Raw genomic sequence first — 22,834 nt, 5'->3', positions numbered from 1 at the left:
TGCAGGCAGAGCGAGGAAGTGGGGCCAGGCCCTGAATCTGCACAGCGTGTGCTTTGCTGGATTGGGGCCTAGCTCCGGAGGTGGGTCACACCCAAGATGGGCAATGCCAGGGGGCAGGCTGCCATGCTAGCTTGAAGGGGGTAGCTGCTGCAGCACCCTGCTAGGCTGCAAACAGCCACCCATGGGGCAGGGGTCCCAGCTAGGTGCTGGCTCTGGGGGAGGCTGCTATCAATGGTATGTACTAGCCACTCAGCAGTGACCATTCTGCTCCCTGCAACGCAGCAGCGTGGTGTCATGGTGAGGGTATCAGCCTGGGGTGCAGGAGACCAGCCCCCCACAAGCCCCCGGGGTGTCTCAGCCCCTACCTCCTATTGACATGGGGGAAATCAGGCATCTACATACCTCTTAGGAGCTGGGCCTTCATCTCAGGGTCTGCGCTTCTGGACGGGGGGAACCATGCTGCCGGCCTCCTGGGCAGGTGGAGCGTCAGTCCAGTGCAGACTGGGGCACTTGGAGAGCATGGTGATGGGGCTGGTAGCACCTTAGCCATTGAGGACAGTTCCTGTGCCACCCACCCAGGTAAGGCTGGGCCCTGCTGGGCTGGCTTCGGCAGCCTGGTCAGGTGCTGGCCTGAAGCTGACGTGGACGCTAAAGGGCAGCCCCGGCACGGGGTCTTCCCTCTGCACGGAGTGAGGCTGATCACAGGGCAAGTCATTAACTGCTGCATTGCCCGGAGGGGGCAAAGGTGTTAATGGATGGCTGGGGAGCGAATGCCCCTCCAACCCACCAGCAGGGCAGATGCACAAATCAGCCTCCTGCTCACTGAGCTCAGGACCACAACTGAACTTGGTTCAGCTACTAGCCAGTCAATATCACCTGGGCCTTGTGGATGTGCTATGAGCTACTGTATCCAGCGGAGCCTCCCCTGCTCTGCCTTCCAGGGATCCAACCATGTGCCTTTTGCACCCACACCCTGCTTCCCCGCCACGTGTGCGCCAAGCTCATCCACTGCCACCAGGGCACAGCAGTCAGGTGAAACAAGGGTTGCAGTGCCAGGCACCAGGGCTGGGTTTGACCCACTGTTTTTAAGTATCCTGCAAAAGGAAGGAAGTGGGGTTCTGTCCCCCTTGTTTTACTGCTTTATGATGGATCATATAAGAGTGCCAGGATGGTTGTGGTCATATCATTTAATGGACCAACATCAGGTGATGAGATTTCTCCCCCCCCCCCCCCGCATTTTTGTTTTATCTTCAGATTGGCTACCCTGGGTTTGTTGGGGGCCTCCTTGGCAGAGCTAGAGCTGTGGGGTCAGAGCTTTTCAGCCTTAAGTGGAGGGAGGGAGGTGGCAGCTTGATTCTTTAACCCAGACACTTTTTCTCCCAAGTGCCCGGCAGGCATTTGAGTTCAATAAGCATCTTTTAAAAATCCCTTCCCCTCAGACTCAGGTTTCACTCCCGTAGTATATGTGGTGCCATGATGTAGCTAGTTCTCCATCTGTCGATAGAAACCACCAAGAAAACGGGAGTAGATAATTGCATTTCCAGGCTGGGGGGACAGGAATTGTTTTTAAAATCTTAAAACACCTCTCCCTTGGGGCATGTTTTATTCGCCCTTTAGAAAAGGGGGGAAACCCAATTTCTGTTTTTCCTTAAGGCTGATAGTCTTTAAAGCAACCTGCAAACTCATTTCTGGTGTAAATCCCCTGATGCCAATTAAGTGAGAGCAGGATGAATTGGGCTCAGGATGTTTTTACAGGCAACAGCCAACTGTTCACACACACACTGGCCCCGTTGGGTCCCAAATATCTGTGTGCACTGACTAGTCACAAACATGCAGGGCCTCGGTCCACTCTTTGGGACAGGAAGTGCTGTCTGTGCTTTGTGGGCAGCACCTTGCACGCTGGGGCCCTGGGCACAGCCCGTTGGCTTCTGGTAGCTTCCAAAGCCAGGAGCATGGCTAGAGGGCTCACAGACAATTTAAAGGGATACTGCCCAGTTCCTGCTGCCCACCTCAAATGAGGGTACGTCTACACTTACCTGCCAGTTCGACGCGGAGAGTTCGACTTTTTGGAGTTCGAACTATCGCGTCTGATCTAGACGCGATAGTTCGAACTCCGGAAGCGCCGCGGTCGACTCCGGTATTCCACCTCGGCAGAAGGAGTTGGCGGAGTCGACGGGGGAGCCGCGGAGTTCGACCCCGCCGCGTCTGGACGGGTGAGTTGTTCGAATTAGGGTACTTCGAATTCAGCTACGCTATTCACGTAGCTGAATTTGCGTACCCTAATTCGAACCCCCTTCTTAGTGTAGACCAGGCCTCAGACAGGCAATGTAACAGGCTGGGTCCCTCTGGCAGCCCAGCCCTTGATCCAGGTGCTGGGGATCTGGTCCTGTGGGACCGTTCTGGATCCAGGTAGACAGATCGATCCTTGCACTCTCCCCATGTTTGGAGGTTGTATTCATCAGTGAGTTGCAAGTGGCTGGCCACCATCAGGGCGACAGATGCAACATGGCCCATTGGTATCTTGGTCCAGCCAGCGTGTTAGTCCAGGGCCTGATGGGCCACACACTTCCATGGCCAGGTTGCAGGTGGGACTGGAGCAAATTCACTCTGATTGCCCCAAAGCTAGGCGTACCCCACTGTTCAGCGGGAGTTGCACATCCCCTGGCCCTAGACAAGGGCAGTGTGTTACAGCATTGGATCTAGACTGTTCTCAGTGGTGGCAGATGACAGAACAAGGAGCAATGGTCTCAAGTGGCAGTGGGGGAGGTCTAGGTTGGATATTAGGAGACATTATTTCACTAGGAGGGTGGTGAAGCACTGGAATGGGTTACCTACGGAGGTGGTGGAATCTCCTTCCTTAGAGGTTTTTAAGGCCTGGCTTGACAAAGCCCTGGCTGGGATGATTTAGTTGGTGTTGGTCCTGCTTTGAGCAGGGGGTTGGACTAGATGACGTCCTGAGGTCCCTTCCAACCCTGATATTGTATGAGTCTAGCTCCGAGGTAGGTTGGTGTCTAACTTCCCTAGGAATCAATGGAAGCGAGTGAGGTGCCTAATATGTGTTAGGCCCTGCCCTGTGGCCTTAGTTCTTTACCACCCGCTGGGCAGCTCAGTGCTGGCCTCACCAAGATGGCCACCCTCACAAGGCCAGGGGCTTGCCCTTCTCTTAGGCTGCCGGGTCTCTCCCTGCTCAGTCCGCTGCTGGCGCCCTGACACTGGTCACTACTGCTGTAATTGCAGAGTCAGGCAGGGCCAGGGGCTGGAGAAGCTGTTAATGGGTTTCCTGCAAAGCTCGTTAAATGCTCAAGTTCTTTGGGGTTCTATCCCATTAACTCGGTAGCTGCAAAAAAAAAAAAATCTGGCCAAACTTTTTGCACATGAAAGAGCAGCTGGGCTGGGGAGCCAGGCTCCCCTCCCATCTTCCAGCCACTCCGCAAAGGGCATCGCTCTGTTCCCCAGGCGCAGACAATGCCCAACTGGAGGGAGACAAAGCAGGCAGATCCAATTTGTAATTCAAAAGGGGTTTGGAATTCACATTCCTGGCGTAGGGGGAAGGGAGCTTTGGGGGCCATGCGCTGAGCCAGCCCCAGTGGCTAGGGAGTAAGGCAGCTGCAGCTGGAGCCTTCCTCCCCCGGCCATGTGAGCCAGGCCGTGCCACAGCCAGCGACGCTCAGGAAGAAAGGCTCCTGCTGAGGAGATGGTGAATCCCGGCAGCTTTGCTAGCAAGGCGATTCTGGGCTTGCCAGTGGATGCTGTAATCCGGCAATGCTAGAATGCAGCAGGATTGGGGCTAAGTCGGTGCATCACAGATCTGGAAACTGGGGGCAGGGGCAAGGGGGGGCTGCAAACAACAGATGCTCCAGGAGGAATAAGAATAGAAACGAATCACAAAATCCAGCCCGGCTTTCTGAGGCTGTGTGCGCCAATCGGGCATGTCCACACAGCCCCCACCCCGGGGCACTCACAGGCCGTGCCACCAACAGACAGAGACAGTGTTCAAACAGGGCCTCTGATCTGGGGGTTGGGCTTGAGTCTTGGTGTTGAACACCAACCGCTCCACTGCCTCCCGGGGGGAGGAGAATCAGAGCTATCCAGGGATGCCCAGGGCCCAGTGCAGCAAGGGACGATGGACGTGCCTAGGACAAGCTCAAGTGGGTGTAGCGATCACTGCTGACCATGCTCCTGGCCACGTTTCCCAGTATAGATGCTGGACACACTGTTATCTGGCCGGGCCAGGAGTGCCGCCCAGCAGGCGTGGGGTCTCAGCCAGGGCCTGCCGCAGCCTCCCCCTGGCACCTTCCGTAAAGCACTTCACCTCCTCTTCCCCGGGGGTAACGGTGCACATGGGGCTAAACTCAGCCTTGTCCTCACAGGGCTTTGAGATCCTGCAGGGGACGTGCTCCAAAGAGAGGCAAAGTATTAGCACAGGCCACAGAGCAGGTGCAGCAGGTGTCCTTTTGCTGACCACCTCCGCGCCTGGCGCTTACCAGGGGAGCTCTTGATCCTCCTCCATCCTTTGGCTTAGCCCTGAGCCTGGCTGCCTACGCCACACCTGCTCTGGGTGTTCACCTGTTAGTTACACTGAGCCCTGGCTCAGGTCGGAGTGCAGCACCTGCCAGCGTCCCTACAGAATTGGAGCCATGTGTGCTCCAGACAATTAACATCTACCCGCAATTACGCAGCCCCTTAGCCCGAACCCTGCAAGCCCCAGGCAGCTGGCATAGGCCAGCCTTGGGTTTCTAATTGCAGCGGAGACACCCTGAGTGACACTGGCCAAAGCCCTGCTTGGCTTACAAGAGCCGGCCAGCTCTGTGAAACTGCCTGCCCTGTTCCCGGCGTGGGCCCATGTCACACGCTGGGCTGGTGGGCGGAGGGGGGGAAGATTGGCCAAATTGGATCCCAAATACTTTGAGGGTCACAAATGTTCTGATGAACAGCGTAAGCTACAGCTGGCTCCCTGGGCATCATCTCACCCCCTGCCTGGTCCCACTGGGCTCAGAGTATTTCCAGTATGACGGGGAGCGGGCTGGGAGCAGCAATTCCCAGGCTGAGTTCTGCCGACCCAAGATTCAGCAAAAGCATCTGGACCTTGAGTGTTTGCCCAGCACCCCCTGTCTCGCAGGTTCTTTGCCCATCGCTCCTGCCATCCACGTTTCCCTAGGAAGCCCAGAGGCCGTGGGGGTGGGGGGGTTGAGCATAGACGTGCGCTGCTGGGGGCTCCCTGCAACCAAAGGAAAAAGGGCTCCAGGGCACTTGGCAAGAGATGGGATGTTTGGAGGGACCCCCCCTGCCTTTTGTCCCAAACCACCCTGCTTTGTCAGCTGCAAACCCCACAGCTCAGAGCCAGCAGAGCCTCCTCCCCGGGTCTCTGTCAGGACCCCGCAGAACAGTAACATGCCCTTGCATTTGCCTCAGGTCTTGCACCTGAACATGCTTTGCCGCGTGCAGGCAGCTCATGCTCAATGGCCAGAGGAAGATCAGAGAGTGTAAGTGACTTGGCCAGGGCCACAGGGTACATCAGTGCCTGAGCCAGGCATAGCCCCCAGGAGTCCTGGCTCACACCCAACACTGCCTGCCTGGGGCCTGCTGCATCTGCATTAGCCCCAGGTGCAGACTGACCCCTGGCAGCCCAGGTTTTCCCCAGGTTGTGCCCAGGACCATCCTGGTCTCTGAAGCTCCCCTCTGAGGGGTGCTTGTGTATCTGCTCCCCTAGCTCCACTGCAGTGCCAGCCCTGTGATGGGCACAGGGCAGCCAGGCTGCTAATTAAGTTAACAAGCTGTAGAAGGCCAATGTCTCTGACAGCCTCCAGGGAGGAAGGAGGGTGACCCCCCGCCTCCACTCCCACCCCAGGCCTAGCCCACTCTGCAGGCTCACAGAGGCCCTTGAAGGCTCCCAGGCACAGGACTTACCTCCGCTCCTTCCAGGCAGCATAGCCCCCCTGTGGGTGCTGGTCCCTTGCCTTCCTTAAGCCCCAGTGTGCCCCCTGGCAAGGAAGGGGGTCTAGGCTGCTCCCCTGGGCCTGAGTGTGAGCTGTCCCCTCTGCCCCACCCATCAGGTACTCGCCTGACTCAGCCTGTCCATGGGTCATGCCTTGCGCTGCGTGGGGCTGTGTCTGCTCCGCACACAAAGCAAGCCAGGCCCTCCTGTCCTAGGGCCCGATCCTGAGCTGTCCTGATGTCAGCGTGAGCTGCAGGTACTCAGCACCTCCCAGGATTGAGCCCTGACCTCTGGCTCCTGCCTTCTGGCCCAGCTCCAGCTCAGATGAGCAGATGAGGCAGCAGGAATCTGAGCCCACCTGAGCTCAGCCCTTTGCTGCCACCCCCTCACGCCCCCTCCTCTCACAGGACCATCAGTAACCCAGGCTGGACTCTCTGCAGGGCAGGGATTGGCTCTGTTCTATGTTCATACAGCACCTGGCACAACAGGGCCCTGAGCCCAAAGGACCTTTGGGCACTGCCAGCCTGGTGCTCAGCTCAGGTTACCATTCTGGGTTTGTACAGCACCTAGCACCATGGGGTCCTGGGCGCTAAGTCAACACAGCTGATACAGGGTGATGATGCCGCTCTGCTGGCCGGCCAGTGCCGCCTGCTTTCGTGGAATCCCATTTCCCTGCTCATCAGGAGCTGGGACGGCTCATTCACAAGCCAGGCCTGGCCACTGCTAAATGGGACCAGAAAACTTCAGCGAGCCAAGGCAAGGGCTAATTTAGCCGCCTCTAATACACTCCCAGGTCTGCGTATTTATTCCCTTCCCGGTGCCAGCAAACGTTAAAAACCAGCCAGCTGGGCAAAGAATGGGCCCTGACTCCGGTGTCCTCTGAACTGTCATTACCTGGCACGGAGCCCCGTGCTGCTCAGTGCTCTCCTGGGGCTCAGTGCTCTGTGCTCTGTGCTGGGTTAGAGGTTAGGCTGGTTCATTTTCCAAGGCAGCCTGTATTTAGAAACCTCCTGTTCGCTCCCAGGTCTCTGGGGTGCCGTCTGCCATGCAGACAAGGGACATGGAGCCATTGGAGTCAGTGAGCGTCTCTGCTTCACCACAGCTGAGGATCTGGCCTGGCAAGTCTGTAGCCCCAATTAACAGGAAGTCACTTGGAAATGGCAGTTCAGGAATTAAAAATAGTTTGTGCCTAACTTCCCCCCGCCCCCCTCCTCAGGCCTCCTGCATCAGTTGCCTGGCCCTTTACATGCTGCTCTCCCCTGCTGCCTGATGAAAGACCCCCACAAACTGCAGCCCCGCTCACGCCCTGAGGTCAGTGTGAGCAGAACTCCAGGCCTGCGGGGAGCTCAGCACAGGATGGGAGGGGAACTGATTAGCCATGGGCCAGAGGGGACACACAGAACTTGGAAAAGTAGGGGGAACATTCTTCTCTCTGGCCCTGTTTATGAGCAGCCATCTGAGGGGGGCCGAGGAGAGAGCGGCTAGACGTGTGAACCCAACACAGAGCTAGCGGCAGCTACTTTGCTGGAAAATGGGCAAGGAAGGGGGTGGGGAGTGTCAGATTTTCCCAGTTAACCCCAATGTAATGGCCCGGTGTATGAGTCACTACTGCCATGCCACCTCCTGCATGGTACAGAACAGCGTGGCTGTGTGTCATAGGCCCTGTACTGTTAACTACTAATGGAGATTTGGTACAACACACTGTAGCCAGGGGCTGACCCCACTTGTGCAAAATCCTCAGCCAAGGCTGCAGGATCTGGCCCTTGCGGCAGGTAGCGCGTCTCCAGCTGCTCTTGTCTTCATCTCCACAGGAGCTAATCACTAGCAGCCCCCAGCCCCTTTCAGCCCAAGCCAGCTGACTCTCTCAGGCAGAGACGGGGGAGCTCCGGCCTCTGGGGCCTGACTTCAGTGGCATTTGTGGTTCTTTGTTCAGGGCACTCAGGCTCCGCGTGTGTTTGCTCGCTGAGCCAGGGCAGCGGGAAATGCCGTAGCCCTGGGCTGGCCGGGCACCTGCCCGCTATGCTCAGCAGCCGTGAGGACAGGGGCAGTTTCATTGCCGGCCAGTTCATGCCCCCCGCCTGGCATGCAGCTGGCCCCGGCCTCCTGTGGCCGCTTGGGCCCCAGCCACTGCTTTCTTGGGCTGCTTCTTGGCAACGCCAGTCTCGGGCCTGCCCGACAAACGCAGCAGCGCCTGGCTCGGGCAGGGCAGGGCAGTGCAGGGGACAATTGCCCTGGCAGCTGAGCGTGGCATCGCCCTTTTAAGAGGGCGCAGCACCCGCCTGCTACGAGCCGTACGCAGGTGCAGCCAGGTTCGTGTCCTTGTAAAATATACACAAGGCAACGTGCGCTCGCCTACCGGGAGCGCGGCGCGGCTCGGCGCGGGAGAAGCACCGCCCTGGCCACAGGGTGCGGCCCGGCCGGGGAGCCCCTGGGCTGGGGCTGGAGCCGGAGCCAGGCAGGCGTGGGGTGCTGAGCACCAGCGCCGCAGGGGAGTCGCTGGCCTCGGCCTGGAGCCAGCAGCAAAACCTACAAACAAACCCAGTGCAGGAGAAACAGCCGGGCCGGGCCGGGTCAGCGCCGGGCTCTGTCTGTGCGGGTCGGGGCCAGGATCAGATGCTTCAGAAGAAGCTTTATTTCCCCACATCTGGGAAGTCTGTAGTTAGTTTCTGCCCTCAAGCAGGAGGACAGAGAGCCCTTATTGATGATAGCTGCAGCTAAAGCTACTAACCAAGATCTAGTTTCCCCCCAACGTGGTCTCAAACAGGAACCCCTCCCCCCAATCAGAATCCAGATCCAGGGGATGCTAATGTGCAGGGAGTGTTTGAACCTGCCCCTCTCACCCCTGCCCTCAGTGCAGCCAATCCGCCCCCAGGCCTAAGTCAGCTCCCATTCAGGGCAACAGGCCAGTTCTTGGCATGGCTAGACCCGACTTTCATGCCACTCGCCCTGGTGTAAATTGGGAGTAACCCACTGGGCCCAATTCCCCTTGCACTCACCCTGGTGTAAATCAGGACTAACCCACTGGGCCCAATTCCCCTCGCACTCACCCTGGTGTAAATTGGGAGTAACTCACTGGGCCCAATTCCCCTCTGACCCACCGTGGTGTAAATCAGGAGGAACTTGATGGAACTTGGCGCACAGCTGTTGCAGGAAGGGAGACCCACTCGCTGAGACTGCTTCATTTTCTGCAGTAGTGTCACCTTTTGCCTGAAAGGTGCCAGGCGCTGGTTACTCCTGGAGGTGTTTGGCAGCACCCTGAGCACGCTGCCTGGCCCGGAAATGACTCAGATCCACAGCTTGGCAATGCCCCTTTTTAATTTGATGCCACAACAACTTTGAAAACATATTTCTGAAAATCCCCAGCTAGTAAAATCAACTCCTCCACGGTCTGTTTACACTGAATGAGAGCAGTGCTAAACTGGTGTAAAGGGGTGTTACTACACTGGTTTACACGAGCTGAGGCTCTGGCCCTCAGAGCATGGGACGTGGCAGGAGGCTGGGGTGTCCCATTTATATGATGATCTGGTGGCTACAGAACCTTGGGCCAGGCCAGTTTCCTTGTCCCTTGTGAGTGACACCTGCGGCAGCTGAGAAAGGCTGACTTAGGCCATTGCACAAACAAACCTCTCCCGGAAACTGAAGTCAGCAGCTCACGGGCTCAGGCCTGGTTCCTCACCCCCCCCCCCAACACGCACCATGGCACTTGGCTACATGGATTTAGTCTCCCAGGGTGTCACTGCGATCTCCACTCACCTGCCTGTCAAGGATGGGCCACTGGACTGGGGGCTAGTTTGGAGTTTATTGACTAGCTATTTCCTTTCTGCTTTGCTGTATTAATTCTGGAAGAGGAGTGAGTGTGTGTGTATGCTTGTGTGTGCATGTGTTGAGTGCAAAGTTTACACACAGCATATGCACAGTGAATGTGTGTGTATATGTGTGTGCACAAAGTGTGCATGTGCACAAAGTGTGGGCATGTCAGCATTCCCTGAATCCCAACTCCCTGTCTGTTCAGCCCACTTCCCTGGAGCCCCCCTCCCTCAGTCAAGCTAACAGGAGCAGAGCAGTCCTTGGCCATAACAGAGCCTGGCTGGTGTGAATGCAGAGTGTGAGCAGATGGAGAGGGCTGGTGTGTACCGACCAGGGCTGGTGTGTATGGACCAGGGCATAGTGCCCAGCTGATCTCTGTGGATGACCTCCCATCTCAGCCCAGGATCTTGCACTTTCTTATCCCTCTTCTGCAAATGGGGACATGACTGAGCAGTGGGGGCTGGGAGAGGAACCAAGGAATCCTGGCTCCCCGGGCTCCTTCTCTGACCACTAGGTATCACTGCCATTCACCTGGTAGATGACTCTAATGGGCCTGATGGAGACAGGCTGGGCTGCCCTAGGAGCCGCCCCAGCACCTGCCTTGCGCCCGGGAAGAGCCGTGTCCCTGGCTGCCCACAGGGGCCCGGGTGGGTCCCCCGGCTGGTGGCGAGGCTGCCGTGGCTCCTTTAAGGGCCGCCGCGCAGCGCTGAGCAGGTCTATGGTAATGAGCCTCCCGCAAGCCACTGCCGCCGCGCCGCAGAACCGGGGCTGCCAGCCAGGGAGAGCGGAGGGGAGCTGGGCCACGGGCGCGGGCGGCTCGGTCGCCTAAAGCCGGGGCGCGCAGGGAGCCGGGGGCGCACGGGGGTGGGGATCGGAGGGGCGCAGGGGGTCGGGAAGCCGGGGGCGCCCGGGGGCGGGGATCGGGAGGGGGGGCCGCAGGCAGCCGGGGGGGCGGAGAGCCAGAGGGGGCGCAGGGAACCGGGGTCGGGGATCGCGGGGGCGCAGGGGGGCGGGAAACCGGGGGCGCACGGGGGCGCACGGGGCGGGGATCGGGGGGACGCAGGCAGCCGGGGGGCGGGGAGCCAGAGGGGGCGCAGGGAACCGGGGGGCGGGGAGCCGGGGGCTGCCGAGGGGCGCAGGGAGCCGGGCGGGCCCCTCTGCCCCGTACCCCGCCGGGCATGAGGGGCGGGGCCGGGCAGAGCCGCTGGAGGAGCCGCCGCTGAAGCGGGAGATGGGCGGTTGCTGCTGCCACCCCAGCCGCGCTCTGCTCCTGCTGCTGGCGCTCGGGGTGCCACGGCTGGAGGGCGCAGCGCCTGGGCACCACGGACCGTGCGCTCTGGGGCCCGCGGCCGGGACGCTGCTGATGCTGCTGGACGGGTCCCGGCCGCCGCCGCACTGCGCCCCGCACGCCCTCTGGCTCTGCACGGCAGGTGCAGCCGGCCTCTGGGCGCACATGTCCGGGCAGGGCTGCGGGGCTGCCGGGGGGAGGGAACTGCTGAGCCGGCTGCTGCCCCCTCGGGCTCCTGGGGGCAGGAGGTGGAGCTGGGCGCTGTGCCTGGAGCCTGGCTCCCGCATCCCCCTGCCCCCCGCGGCCGCTTGGGGAGGCTGCCGGCCGCGGTGCAGGGTGCGGGGCGCCGGGGCGAGCTTCTCCCCGCAGGCCTCGGGGGAGCTGGTCCTCCCCGTCCGGCCCATGTGTCTCCGATCGGGGCACCCGGTGCGCTTGGGGCTGCTGTGTGAGCGGTGCGGGAAGGGGGAAGGGGCGGGGGGGCCCAGGCAGGGGAGGGGCGCTAGCGTCCTGGTCAACTGGAGTCTGGGCCTGAGCTCCCCCAGGCAGCAGGTGGAGCTGGAGAAGCTGCTCCAGGGGGCGGAGGGGGCTCCAGGCAGAGGGGGCAGCCGGAGGAAGCGCAATGTCAACACCAGTCCCCAGTTCCAGCCGCCCACCTACCAGGTGTCTGTGCCAGAGAACAGGCCAGCCGGCACCCCAGTGATCTTGCTGCAGGCCATGGACCCCGACGAGGGCGACGCGGGCCGGCTGCACTACTCCATGGCCGCGCTCTTCGACAGCCGCTCCAACAGTTTCTTCACCATGGACCCCCAGAGTGGGGCCGTGAGCACGGCCGAGGAGCTGGACCGCGAGACCAAGAGCACCCACGTCTTCCGGGTGACGGCCGTGGACCACGGCACCCCCCGGCGCACAGCCCTGGCCACACTCACCATCCTGGTGAGTGACACCAATGACCACGACCCTGCCTTCGAGCAGCCGGAGTACAAGGAGAGTGTGCGGGAGAACCTGGAGATAGGGTACGAGGTGCTGACGGTCAGGGCCACCGACGGGGACACCAGCGCCAATGCTAACATCCTCTACCGGCTCCTTAATGGCGATGGGGCTCACGAAGCCTTTGAGATTGACCCCCGCTCCGGGGTCATCCGCACCAAGGGGCTGGTGGACAGGGAGGCCGTGGAGTCCTACCAGCTCCTGGTGGAGGCCAGTGACCAGGGTAGGGCCCCAGGGCCCCGCAGCACCACAGCCACCATCCACATTGCTGTGGAGGACGACAATGACAATGCCCCGCAGTTCAGCGAAAAGCGCTATGTGGCCCAGGTGCCTGAGGACATGGCCGCCAACTCCCACGTGCTGCGAGTGACGGCCACGGACCGGGACAAAGGCAGCAATGCCCTGGTGCACTACAGCATCATGAGCGGGAACACCCGGGGCCAGTTCTACATTGACGCCCAGACCGGCAGCATCGATGTGGTCAGCCAGCTGGACTACGAGCTGAGCAAGGAGTACACGCTCCGCATCCGGGCCCAGGATGGGGGGCGGCCCCCTCTGTCCAACATCAGCGGGCTGGTGACCATCCAGGTCTTGGACGTCAACGACAACGCTCCCATCTTCGTCAGCACCCCCTTCCAGTCCACGGTGCTGGAGAATGTGCCCCTCGGCTACTCGGTCCTGCACATCCAGGCCATCGATGCGGACTCCGGGGACAATGCCCGGCTGCAGTATGCCCTGCTGGAGGCCGGCCCCAGGTTTCCCTTTGCCATCAGCAACAGCACGGGTTGGATCGTGGTGGCCTCAGAGCTGGACCGCGAGACGGTGGATTTCTACAGCTTTGGGGTGGAGGCCCGGGACCACGGCAGCCCCCCCATGGCTTCCTCGGCCAGTGTCAGCATCACCGTGCTGGACGTGAATGACAACAACCCTGAGTTCACTGCGAAGGAGTACTCTGTGCGGCTGAACGAGGACGCTGCTGTGGGCACCAGTGTCCTGACCGTCTCAGCCATCGACCGGGACGCCAACAGCGTCATTACCTACCAGATAGCCAACGGCAACACCCGCAACCGCTTCTCCATCACCAGCCAGAGCGGGGGCGGCCTCATCACCCTGGCGCTACCGCTGGATTACAAGTTGGAGCGGCAGTACCTGCTGACTATCACTGCTTCCGACGGCACCCGGCTCGACACGGCCCAGGTCTTCGTCAATGTGACTGATGCCAACACCCACCGGCCAGTCTTCCAGAGCTCCCACTACACTGTCAACATTAATGAAGACCGGCCGGTAGGCACCACAGTGGTGCTCATCAGTGCCACGGATGAGGACACGGGGGAGAACGCCCGTATTACCTACTTTATGGAGGACAGTATCCCCCAGTTCCGGATTGATGTGGACACAGGCGGAGTCACTACCCAGATGGAGTTGGACTACGAGGACCAAGTGTCCTACACGCTGGCCATCACGGCCCGGGACAATGGCATTCCACAGAAATCAGACACCACCTACTTGGAAATCCTGGTCAATGATGTTAATGACAACGCGCCCCAATTTCTGCGGGACGCCTACCAGGGCTCTGTCTATGAGGATGTCCCAGCCTTCACCAGCGTCCTGCAGGTCTCCGCCACCGACCGGGACTCGGGGCTTAATGGGAGGGTGTTCTATTCCTTCCAGGGCGGGGATGATGGGGACGGGGACTTCATAATTGAATCTACCTCCGGCATCGTGCGGACGTTGCGCCGGTTGGACCGGGAGAACGTCCCTCTCTATGAGCTACGAGCCTACGCCATGGACAAGGGCATCCCAGCCATGAGGACCCCTGTCGACGTCCAGGTGGCCATCCTGGATGTGAACGACAACCCCCCGGTCTTTGAGCGGGATGAGTTTGACGTCTTTGTGGCGGAGAACAGCCCCATTGGCCTGGCAGTGGCGCGGATCACAGCCAGCGACCCGGATGAGGGCACCAATGCCCAGGTCATGTACCAGATCGTGGAGGGCAACATCCCTGAGGTCTTCCAGCTCGACATCTTCTCCGGGGAGCTGACGGCACTGATGGATCTGGATTATGAGGCCAAGGCAGAGTATGTCATCGTGGTGCAGGCCACGTCAGCCCCGCTGGTGAGCCGGGCCACGGTGCACATCCGCCTGCTGGACCAGAACGACAACCCTCCCATGCTGAAAAACTTTGAGATCCTCTTCAACAACTACATCACCAACAAGTCCAGCAGCTTCCCCAGCGGGGTCATTGGCCGCATCCCAGCCCACGACCCCGACGTCTCGGACACACTCACCTACAGCTTTGAGCAGGGCAATGAGCTGCACCTGGTGCTGCTGAACCACAGCTCTGGAGAGCTGCGCCTGAGCCGGGCGCTGGATAACAACAGGCCTCTGGAGGCCGTCATGAGGGTGTCTGTCTCAGGTAAGATGCCGGCCGGGCAGAGGGGATCCTAGCCCAAACTCAGGGACACATTGAAGTTGGTGGGGTTTTGGCCTGGACGGCCAAGGAGCCGAGATGTCAGCCAGAGAAGGGGGGAAGGGCCCATTCAGTGTCACGCAGGCCAGAGAGCCCACACCGGGGCCCCGGCTGGAGCAGCGTCTCTTGGATGCAGGCGTCCAGCGTCAACGCAAAGACCCCGAGTGAGGGTGGAGGCGCTCCGGTCTGGGGCAGTCTGCCTAGTGGCTCTGACCTCAGACTTGTAGTGGGGCTAGTGGATATTCCGGGCTGGTGGCCACTTTGTGCCAGGCCCTCTGGCCTCCAGTCCACCTTGAGATCAGGGTGGGGTGGGGGGGCTGTGTGTCGGTCTCTGCAATTGGCTAAGGCCCAACCAAAGTGCAACCCCCTCAGATCTCTGCTGATCCAGGTGGCTGCCTCCCTTCCCTCTCCTGGCTGGACTATGGGGGAGGCTGTGGCGGCCTGCCGGGGACACCCCCCTCTACATGTTCAAAACCAACCATCTGCAGCTAGCACAGGAGGCCATGGCCTTTCCACGGCCGAGCCGCCCTCAGCCCAGGGGCCAGCAGAGCCAGGGTGGGTGGAGGCTGCCCCACATCCCCCTCTAGCTTCCAGGGTCTCCCCTGGAAGGGCCCCTGGGGGAGCTGCAGAGAGCAAGGCTCTGGGTTCTGGGGCGGGAGGCAGGCGTGGGGCCATCGCTGGAGCTGCATCACTCAGGGCTCTGCTGCAGAAGTGGCTGGGCCCCCTCAGTGTAATCACAAGGGCTGTGTGTGTCTGTGGTACTGGGGTGGGGACCAAGCAGGAGGGTGGTGCCCATGCAAGGGGCTATTCCTGTAGCTAGCCAGACAGCTCTCATTTCCCCATGTGCCCGCCCCTGTTCTGCTTCCCTAAATGTAGCTGTAGTGGTGCGGCGGGTGCCAGGGGAAGGGCGAGGTGAGGTGGGTGCTGGGGGCGGGGCATGGTGCGGTGAGGGGTGGGGTGCGGCAGGTGCCGGGGGAGAGGGCGGGGCGAGGTGGGTGCTGGGGGCGGGTCATGGTGCAGCGAGGGGTGTGGTAGGTGCCGGGGAAGGGCGAGGTGAGGTGGGTGCTGGGGGCGGGGCATGGTGCGGCGAGGGGTGGAATGCGGCAGGTGCCGGGGGAGAGGTGAGGCGAGGTGGGTGCTGGGGGCGGGGCATGGTGCGGCGAGGGGTGGGGTGAGGTGGGTGCCGGGGGCGGGGCATGGAGCAGCGGGTGCCAGGGGAGGGGCGCCATCTCACAGCAGCACAGGAGCTGCCAGGGGCAACAGGCAGGCAGATCTGGGCCGGGTGCTGTGACTGTCACGCATGGTCTTTCCACCTTAGCCAGAGCTAGGATCAGGCAGCTGCTGAGTGTCTCCTTTGTGGCCCTCCAGCGGGCCCTGGCACCAGGTGCTTCCAGGCAAGGGCTCTCAGGGGTCACTGACCCACTGCTGGCTGGGGACAGGATTTGGTTGGAGGGGCAGAGGTGAGGGCTGGCTCACAGCCTGTCGGGGGAGCGGCTGAGCCCCAGGGCTTTGCCTTGACCCTGTCAGGGCCAGGAGTTGCTGCTCAGGGCGGGATGACGTGCTCAGACCCACCACAGCTGTCCCTGCTGTCTGTCTGCAGCACTGCCTGGCCCGGGCCCAGTGCCTGGCCCCTCGCAGGGTGGCCAGACTGATCCTCCGGGCATGGCTCCTCTTCCCGTGGGCTGGAGAATGCGGCCCAGATCCCACCAGGGCTTTTAGTGCCTGAGTGCCTTGAAATCAAGGGCTGCAGGGGGGTGGGGAGGTGGAGCTGGGTCAGACAGGCTGGGTGTGTGGAACACACTAGGCCTGCGACAGAGCCAGAGCTGACCACAGGTGTCTCCCCTCCCTGCTAGCCCCTGGCCACTGGGCCACCCTCCCAGCTAGCCTCAGCCACCTCGTCCCACTTTCCTCCAGTCCCCCTGGTGTGGGCATCTCAGCGGAGAAGACAAGATCTGACTGGGCCTGGGGACAAGTTTTGAGGGGGCTGGCTCTGCTGTGCCCTGCTGTGCCGTGCTGCTGCCCATGGGCTAGGGCTGAATCAGAGGCCTCCAGTCTGGGACCTTTCCCCCGCATGCGAGTGGTTGGCACTGGGCCTGAGAAGCAGGGCGGGGTGTGTGAGTAAACACCTAGCCAGGCCTTCCCTGCACAGGCTTGGAGGCAGGGCCTGCCCACTATCTCCTGCTCCCGGCTCGGGATTTCCCCTGCACTAGTTGGCGCTTGTCGGCGTCTTGCTTGGGCCCCTGTTCTGCCAGCTTGCTGCTGGGGGCCATGGAGCTGCGTCAGCGTCCGCGGAGGGGGCAGTGCCCATGTGCCCCCCCCGGTGCTGTGCTGGGGAGTGTGCAGCTGTAGCAGTGAGGCACCGGGCGTGGCCAGCCAGGGCTGTTGCTGGGGCTATGTGGAGCTGAGGAGAGGGCGTGGCAGGCTGGGACGAGCCATGGCAGGACGCAGCACTGGGGGGACTGTATGTGCCGTGGGGGTGGGGGAAGCTGCTGAAGCTGCATTTCTGGTGATCTGCGCCATGTGACCAGCCTGGAGCCCTTTCCCCAGGCCAGCGGGGCCAGCGGTGTGGACAGGCGCTAGCCAGAGTCTTTCCAGCTGCGGCCTGGGCCCAAAGCTGTGTTGGATTGGTGCTGCCTGACTGTTGTCTGGGCTGCTCTCGGAGTCCCAGGGCCTGGCTGGCCTGGCCCGGCTTTTCTGGCGTGGAGTGGGGAGGGGTATCTCCCCACTGCAGCAGGAGGTGTTCACCCACCTGACCTGCCAGCTGCCAGCAGCGTGGGGAGAGGGCCCTGCTGGAGCCCTGCAACTGAGGGGCCCCTCCTTAATGCTGCCGAAGGTTTGCTCTGGGGCCAGCCCGCCGGGACCAGCTTGCAGCTGCCGGCTGCGGGCGGCTGGGGAGCAGCTGTGCCTGAGTCCTGCAATTAGCCTCTCCATGGGGGGCACACTGTGCACCTGCTGGGCTGGGGGAGGGATCCGAGCAGGTAGGCGCTGGGCTGGGGCCGCTCTCGCTGGAGGGGGGCTGGTGATTAGCGCAGTCGCAGCTGGGCCCTCTGCCAGGGAGGTCCCAGCTGGGGCTGTGCTGCGAGGTGTCAATAGCTCAGACATGCGGCAGCTTTAACCTCCTGTCAGCGCCCCTGCCCCGGGCTCAGGCTGGGCCGGCCCCGGGAGACGCAGCCGAGCCCTGCTGCCAAGGGGGTGGGGCTGGCGCCTCTCCTGGCAGATGCAGAGGGGGAGCCGCCGCCCCCCAGCCCTACCACCAGCCTGGCTCGGGGGGTGGTGCCCAGCTGGGGACGAGCCTGAGGAAGGGGCTGGGAGCCCGTCCATGCATTAGGTGAGGGGGTTGATTGGGGCTGGGGGGAGAACCGGCGCTAGAGCCCACTGTGAGTCAGGTGCCTACCTGCCTTTGGGGGTCTGGGCCTGAGCCTCTCCACAGGAGCTGAGCCCGAAAACACCTTGTCCCCTTGCGTCCCTGCAAGGGGCCTGTCTCCACCAGCGGGACGTGGGAGTAGCCCACTGGGGCCAGCCTGGAGGAGTGGGGTGGACAGCACCCCCCCCACCCCTCCGCTGCCTGGTGCATGGGGCTGGGGGAGAGAGCCGGGGCTGTGGGGCCAGTGACTGGCGCTCTGAGGAAGGACTTGCTATGCTGTCCCCCCTCCATCCTGACCCGCAGCTCCTCCCATTGGGCCAGCTCCAAGCTGCGTGGAATAGCCCAGCAGTTTTCAGCTGTGTCCCTGTGTTCCCAGGGGATGCACCTCCGACCATCACACTCGTCCTGCTGCTCCCCTAAGCCAGGGGCATGGCTGCATCTGCCCCAGTGCAAAGCCCAGGAGAGTGAGTGGGGGCTGAGGGGTGGCGGCGGCTTGGTGGCAGCTAAGACACTCGAGCCATCTGCTTGCTGTTGGGGCTGCAGGCAGAGGCCTGGCCGCCCACGAGCTGTTCACGGAGCCCTGGGAGCGCCTCTGCCTGGCCCTACTCTGGGTGAGGGCTGCGACCGAGGGAAGAGGGGCACTGGGGGGCGGCCCAGGGGATTGGTGGGCTGAGAAGCCAGGAGCTTAGCCCAGCTCGACCTATATGGCTTAGGAGGGGGTGGGGCAAGGGGGGCACAGGAGCCTTGAATGGGAAGAAGCAGATTGCTGCCATAAGCCGCTGGAGAGACGTGAAATAGGTCAGGGGCATCCGGCACCCCAGCGAGGCCCCTCCCCCAGGCATCTGGCGCTGCCCTCGGACCTGCCTCATCAGCCACTTCATGAGGCAGCACTGGTGGGCTGGCAGGGGAAGGTGGTGTTGGCACAGTCTGCGGGGCTGGGAAGAGCTCACCTGGGCTGGGCAAAGTGAAGGCTTGTATGACCTGGAGCTGAGCAGAGGGATGCCCGTTCCCCCCAGGAAAGGGACCAGCCCCCAGGTGCCCAGGGCAGCCACACCATGGAGCAGCTTGCAGGAGCTGGGAGGAGGGCGATGGACATGCTGAGGTGTCAGGCTGGAGGGCACCCCAGAGCCCAGCCCTGTTCACAGGTAGATCAGGGAGCTGAGAAGGGGGGTGGGGGGTGGGGGGTGGCAAACCCATCCCAAGTTGTGATGCCCTGGGAGGTCTCCTCCCCAGGCAGGGCCCGGGGCCGTGCCCCAGAGTGGTTCCTTCCTGCCAGATGGCTGTGAAGATGAGAGCTTTTCTCCCCACGTTCCTGTGGGAAATGGGCATGTGGGTCCAGCCAGGCTGGGGGGCATGGTGAGACATGGCAGGGGGGCTGGATGTGACATGTGGCTCACCAAGGTCTGGGGCCCTGGGGTCCAGTGGGTTAGATCAGGAGAGGGGAGAGTTGGGAGTCAGGACTCCTGGGTTCTGTTCCCAGTTCTGGGATGGGAATGGAGTCTGGTAGCTAGAGCCAGGGTAGTGGGCATCAGGATGCCTGGGTTCTCTCCTTGCCTCTAGGAGGGAAGTGGGTCTAGTGCAGAGGAGCTGGGAGTCAGGACTCCTGGGTTCTGTTTCTGACAGCCATTGATGCTCTGTGCCTCAGTTTCCCCACTGCTGACATAAGGATGAAGTCACCTGTCAGGGTGGAGGCTCTTAGTGGCTGTTTATCAAGCATCTGGCAAGGAGCAGAACATTGGGGGTTGTGTTCCCGCTGCCGGCTGGAGCGACGTGCGTGTCTATGGGGGGCAGTGGTCTGGGGGACCCCAGGGCGCTGCATATGGTGGTAAGGGGGCATGGCCCCTGTGCAAAGGCAGTATTTCTGTTCCAGCCGAGGGGCAGGGCGGGGGCTGTGGCCTGGGCCCACAAAGGGTGAGCCAAGGAGGAAGGGCTGAGAGCTCCCAGGGCCCAGACTGGAGAGTGGCTGGGTGGGCCTTGAAGCTGTGTGGGTGGCCACTCGGTTGTGTCCTTGTGCTATGGGCAGCTGGGCGATGAGTGGCAGAGACCCCGGGGCTCCGGCAGGCTGGGAGGTGGCACACTGGCAGTGCCAGGGAGGGGATCCTCTGCTCTGTTGGGTGCCTGACACATGCCCTGATACCTGGTCTGGACAGGGTTGGGGGAGCTGTCTGCATGGGGCTGGCCAGTGCTGGGGGCTGGGGAGGAAATTGGGGGGGCTCCCACTCCCTCTTGTGAGGCTCAGGGGGGGATTGGCATGCTTGTCCTTCCCTGGAAACCCTCCCACCCAGAGTGAACCATTTCCACTGTAGGGCAGGGGTGGGGTGGACCCAGAAGAGGGGTGCTCAGGACAGATGTGATCCCCACTGACCTCAGCCCACCGAGGGCGCGGTGGGGTATGGGGGGGTTCTGCCACCTAGGAAAGGAAGGGCTGGAGCCCAGCCCCAGGTGCGAAGCTCAGGGCAGCGCTGGGATCTCTGGGCCACCTGCCAATCAGGTGCTGCTTGAATCACGTTGTGCACTGAACCGAGGGCACCCGAGTCTTGCCACTGCCTGGGTCCTGCTCAGCTTGTGCCCATCAGTGGGCACACGGGGGCCAGGCCCTTCCTGCCTGCACGTCTCCACTGACCTCCAACCCTTTGCTGAGCCCTGCCTCCCTCTCCCCCTGCTCTGAGTCCAGAGCAGCGACCAGCAGGCTGAGTCGCGGGGCCCTTTGCTGGGGTGAGACTGAGCCTGGCTCCCGGCAGTGGGGGCGACTCCTGAGGGCCCAGCACGTCCAGGCTGCAGCATTGAGCAGTGCGGCAATGGCCATGTGCCGGCCTCTGGTGGAGCCACTCATTGTGCTGAGCTGGCCTGTTTAGCTTGGTCTTTGTTCAGATGCTGCCCAGGCCCTGCTGAGCACCGGCTGGATCTGGCTGGCTGGGGAGGTGGACTTGTCAGACAATGCTCCAGCTGGGGAGAGCGAGAGTTGGTTGGGCTGCTGCTTTTCTGTCACTGAAATGCCCCGATTTTGGCTGGAACCCCTGGCCTGCCAGGCTCTCACCTTCCCCAGGGCCTCGCTGGTGTCTGGAGAGAGCAGACACTGTGGGGAACCCCAATGTCCCCTGGGACACTGCCCTGGGCTTGTGTGTGTATGTCAGGGGCTGGCCGGCACCAAACCTGTCCCCATCCCCTCCAGCTTGGCCGGTGCCTGACAGGAACCGGGCTGGTCAATGCCTGGCAGGCTCCTCCCGCCAGCCACACAGCCTCTGTGTCTTGCCTTTCTTCCAGCCCTGCAGGGCAAGGCCGCCCTGACTGGCCATTGCCATTCGCGGAGAGCCGGGCCCCCTGCAGCATCCCCTGCCCCTTACTGAGCAGCCCCTCCCCATGGAAGGGGCTCCCCCATCCCCATGCTCCCCCTAACCCCAATCCTCTGGCTAAGCTGGGACCTGAGCAGGCCCAGCTGCCCCTGTGGCCCAGGTTGCCCTGGGGGCAATTTGTTACCGAGGCCTGTTTGCCCCCGTGTCCAGCCCCCTGTTCTCTCTGCTGTGCCTCTAGCGCTAGCAGAACTCTGCCCCTCCGCTGCCCTTCTCAGGCCTGAGGTTTGTGTCCATGTCACCCTAGCAGCTGGGGCTGTGCGGGGCGCTGGCAGCAGGGGCTCAGCCCTGGGAAGGGGCAGTTAAGCGGCTCAGAGATGCGATAACATTCAGCCACTGCTGACCCCAGCTGGCTTTGAACCGGTGCCCCGAGAGGATAGGCTCTGCAGTCTGGGCCCGATCCCAGTGCCCTGTGCCAGCCTGCTGGCATGGGGTTGGCATTGAAGGAGCGATGCAGTGCCCCACCAGTAATGTAACAGTCACCACCATAAGACTCATGCTGGCCCTTCCCCGTGCCTCAGTTTCCTAAGCGTTGGCCTGTGTGTGCTGCTACACGCCCCCCCCATGAAGCGATGCTCAGCTGCTGGCTCAGCACTAGGCACTAAGAGTGATGGCAGCCAGCTTTCCTGGTGGGAGCAGGTCCTGGGCCTACCTTGCAGGGACCTGGGTGTGTGGGTCAACTCTGATCCCTGGCTCCTGGCCAGCACAGTCCCACCCAAAGGCAAGGCCAGGGCAGGGGCTTGTGCTGCTGCTGCTCTGAGGGGTCTGGAGCCAGGGATTTGGGATAATTGTACCCTTCCCTGCTGGCCTCCCTCCAGTTCCCCCCAAGCCTTCGGTGTCACAAAACCGCAGCCTGGCTCCACCTGGCCGCGTCCCCTTCCCCCCGGCGTGGCCTGGCCGCTCATCGCCCTCCCGTAGGATGTGAAACAGACAGAGCCCCTTGATTTCCCTGCGGGTTCTCCATGGCTCCCAGCAATCACAGGCTCCTTCATAACATAAGGTCCACTGGTGCTATATCCCTCACCAGCCCCAGGTCCATGCCCCCACCTGGCACCAGCCAGCCAGGCACTGGGTGGGAAATGGGCTGGACCTTCCATCCCTGGCTGCTGAGTCTGGGGCCTGTGGAGTGTCCTGGCTGTGAAGCTTTGTGTCCCAAGGTCCAGACCCCATCTCCCTGCAGCGTGACGGGGAGAGAGAGGCTTAGACCCTGGGCTGGGGAGCAGCGCAGGGCACCGGAGGCAGATGGGCCCTACTGAACTGAAGGGGGGGGGTTGCAGGTGCCATGCGCAGGGTGGGATCGGGGGGACATGAAGTCGTTCCTGGGTGGTGCTGTGGGTTCCCCTCGCTGTGCCCCCAACCACCTCTGCCTTGCACCCCTGGAATGAGGGGCCCCCTTTGTTCATGGGGAGCATGGCCATGGGGTGAGGGTTGGCTGAGGGGGCTGGTTGGGAACTGGCTCTGGGGGAGGGGCTGGCTGAGTTTTGGAGCTGGAAGGGGGATATTGGGTCCGTAGCCTGGTCTCTGAGCTTGGCCCCGTTCACCTAGCTCTGGCCCATCCCAGTGTCTTGCTGACACCTGGAAGCCAAAATAACCCTTCGTGTCCCAGCCCAGCTCCTGCCTGTGTGGCCTGGCC

The 22,834-nt window shown here is 62.0% G+C and overlaps 1 protein-coding gene across 1 annotated transcript in view; it reads left to right on the top strand.

Moving 5' to 3' along the window:
* The first annotated feature begins 10,973 nt into the window (after positions 1-10,973).
* CELSR2 (cadherin EGF LAG seven-pass G-type receptor 2) overlaps positions 10,974-22,834 on the top strand; it is a 63,117-nt gene continuing 51,256 nt past the window's right edge. The window contains exon 1 of the mRNA XM_045015104.1: positions 10,974-14,433. Coding sequence (XP_044871039.1) covers positions 10,974-14,433 — 3,460 coding nt within the window. The remainder of the gene's footprint in view (positions 14,434-22,834) is intronic.

Source organism: Mauremys mutica, chromosome 4 (genome assembly GCF_020497125.1).
Source record: "Mauremys mutica isolate MM-2020 ecotype Southern chromosome 4, ASM2049712v1, whole genome shotgun sequence".
Lineage (NCBI taxonomy): Eukaryota > Metazoa > Chordata > Testudines > Geoemydidae > Mauremys > Mauremys mutica.
This window is presented reverse-complemented; position numbering and strand designations above follow the sequence as displayed.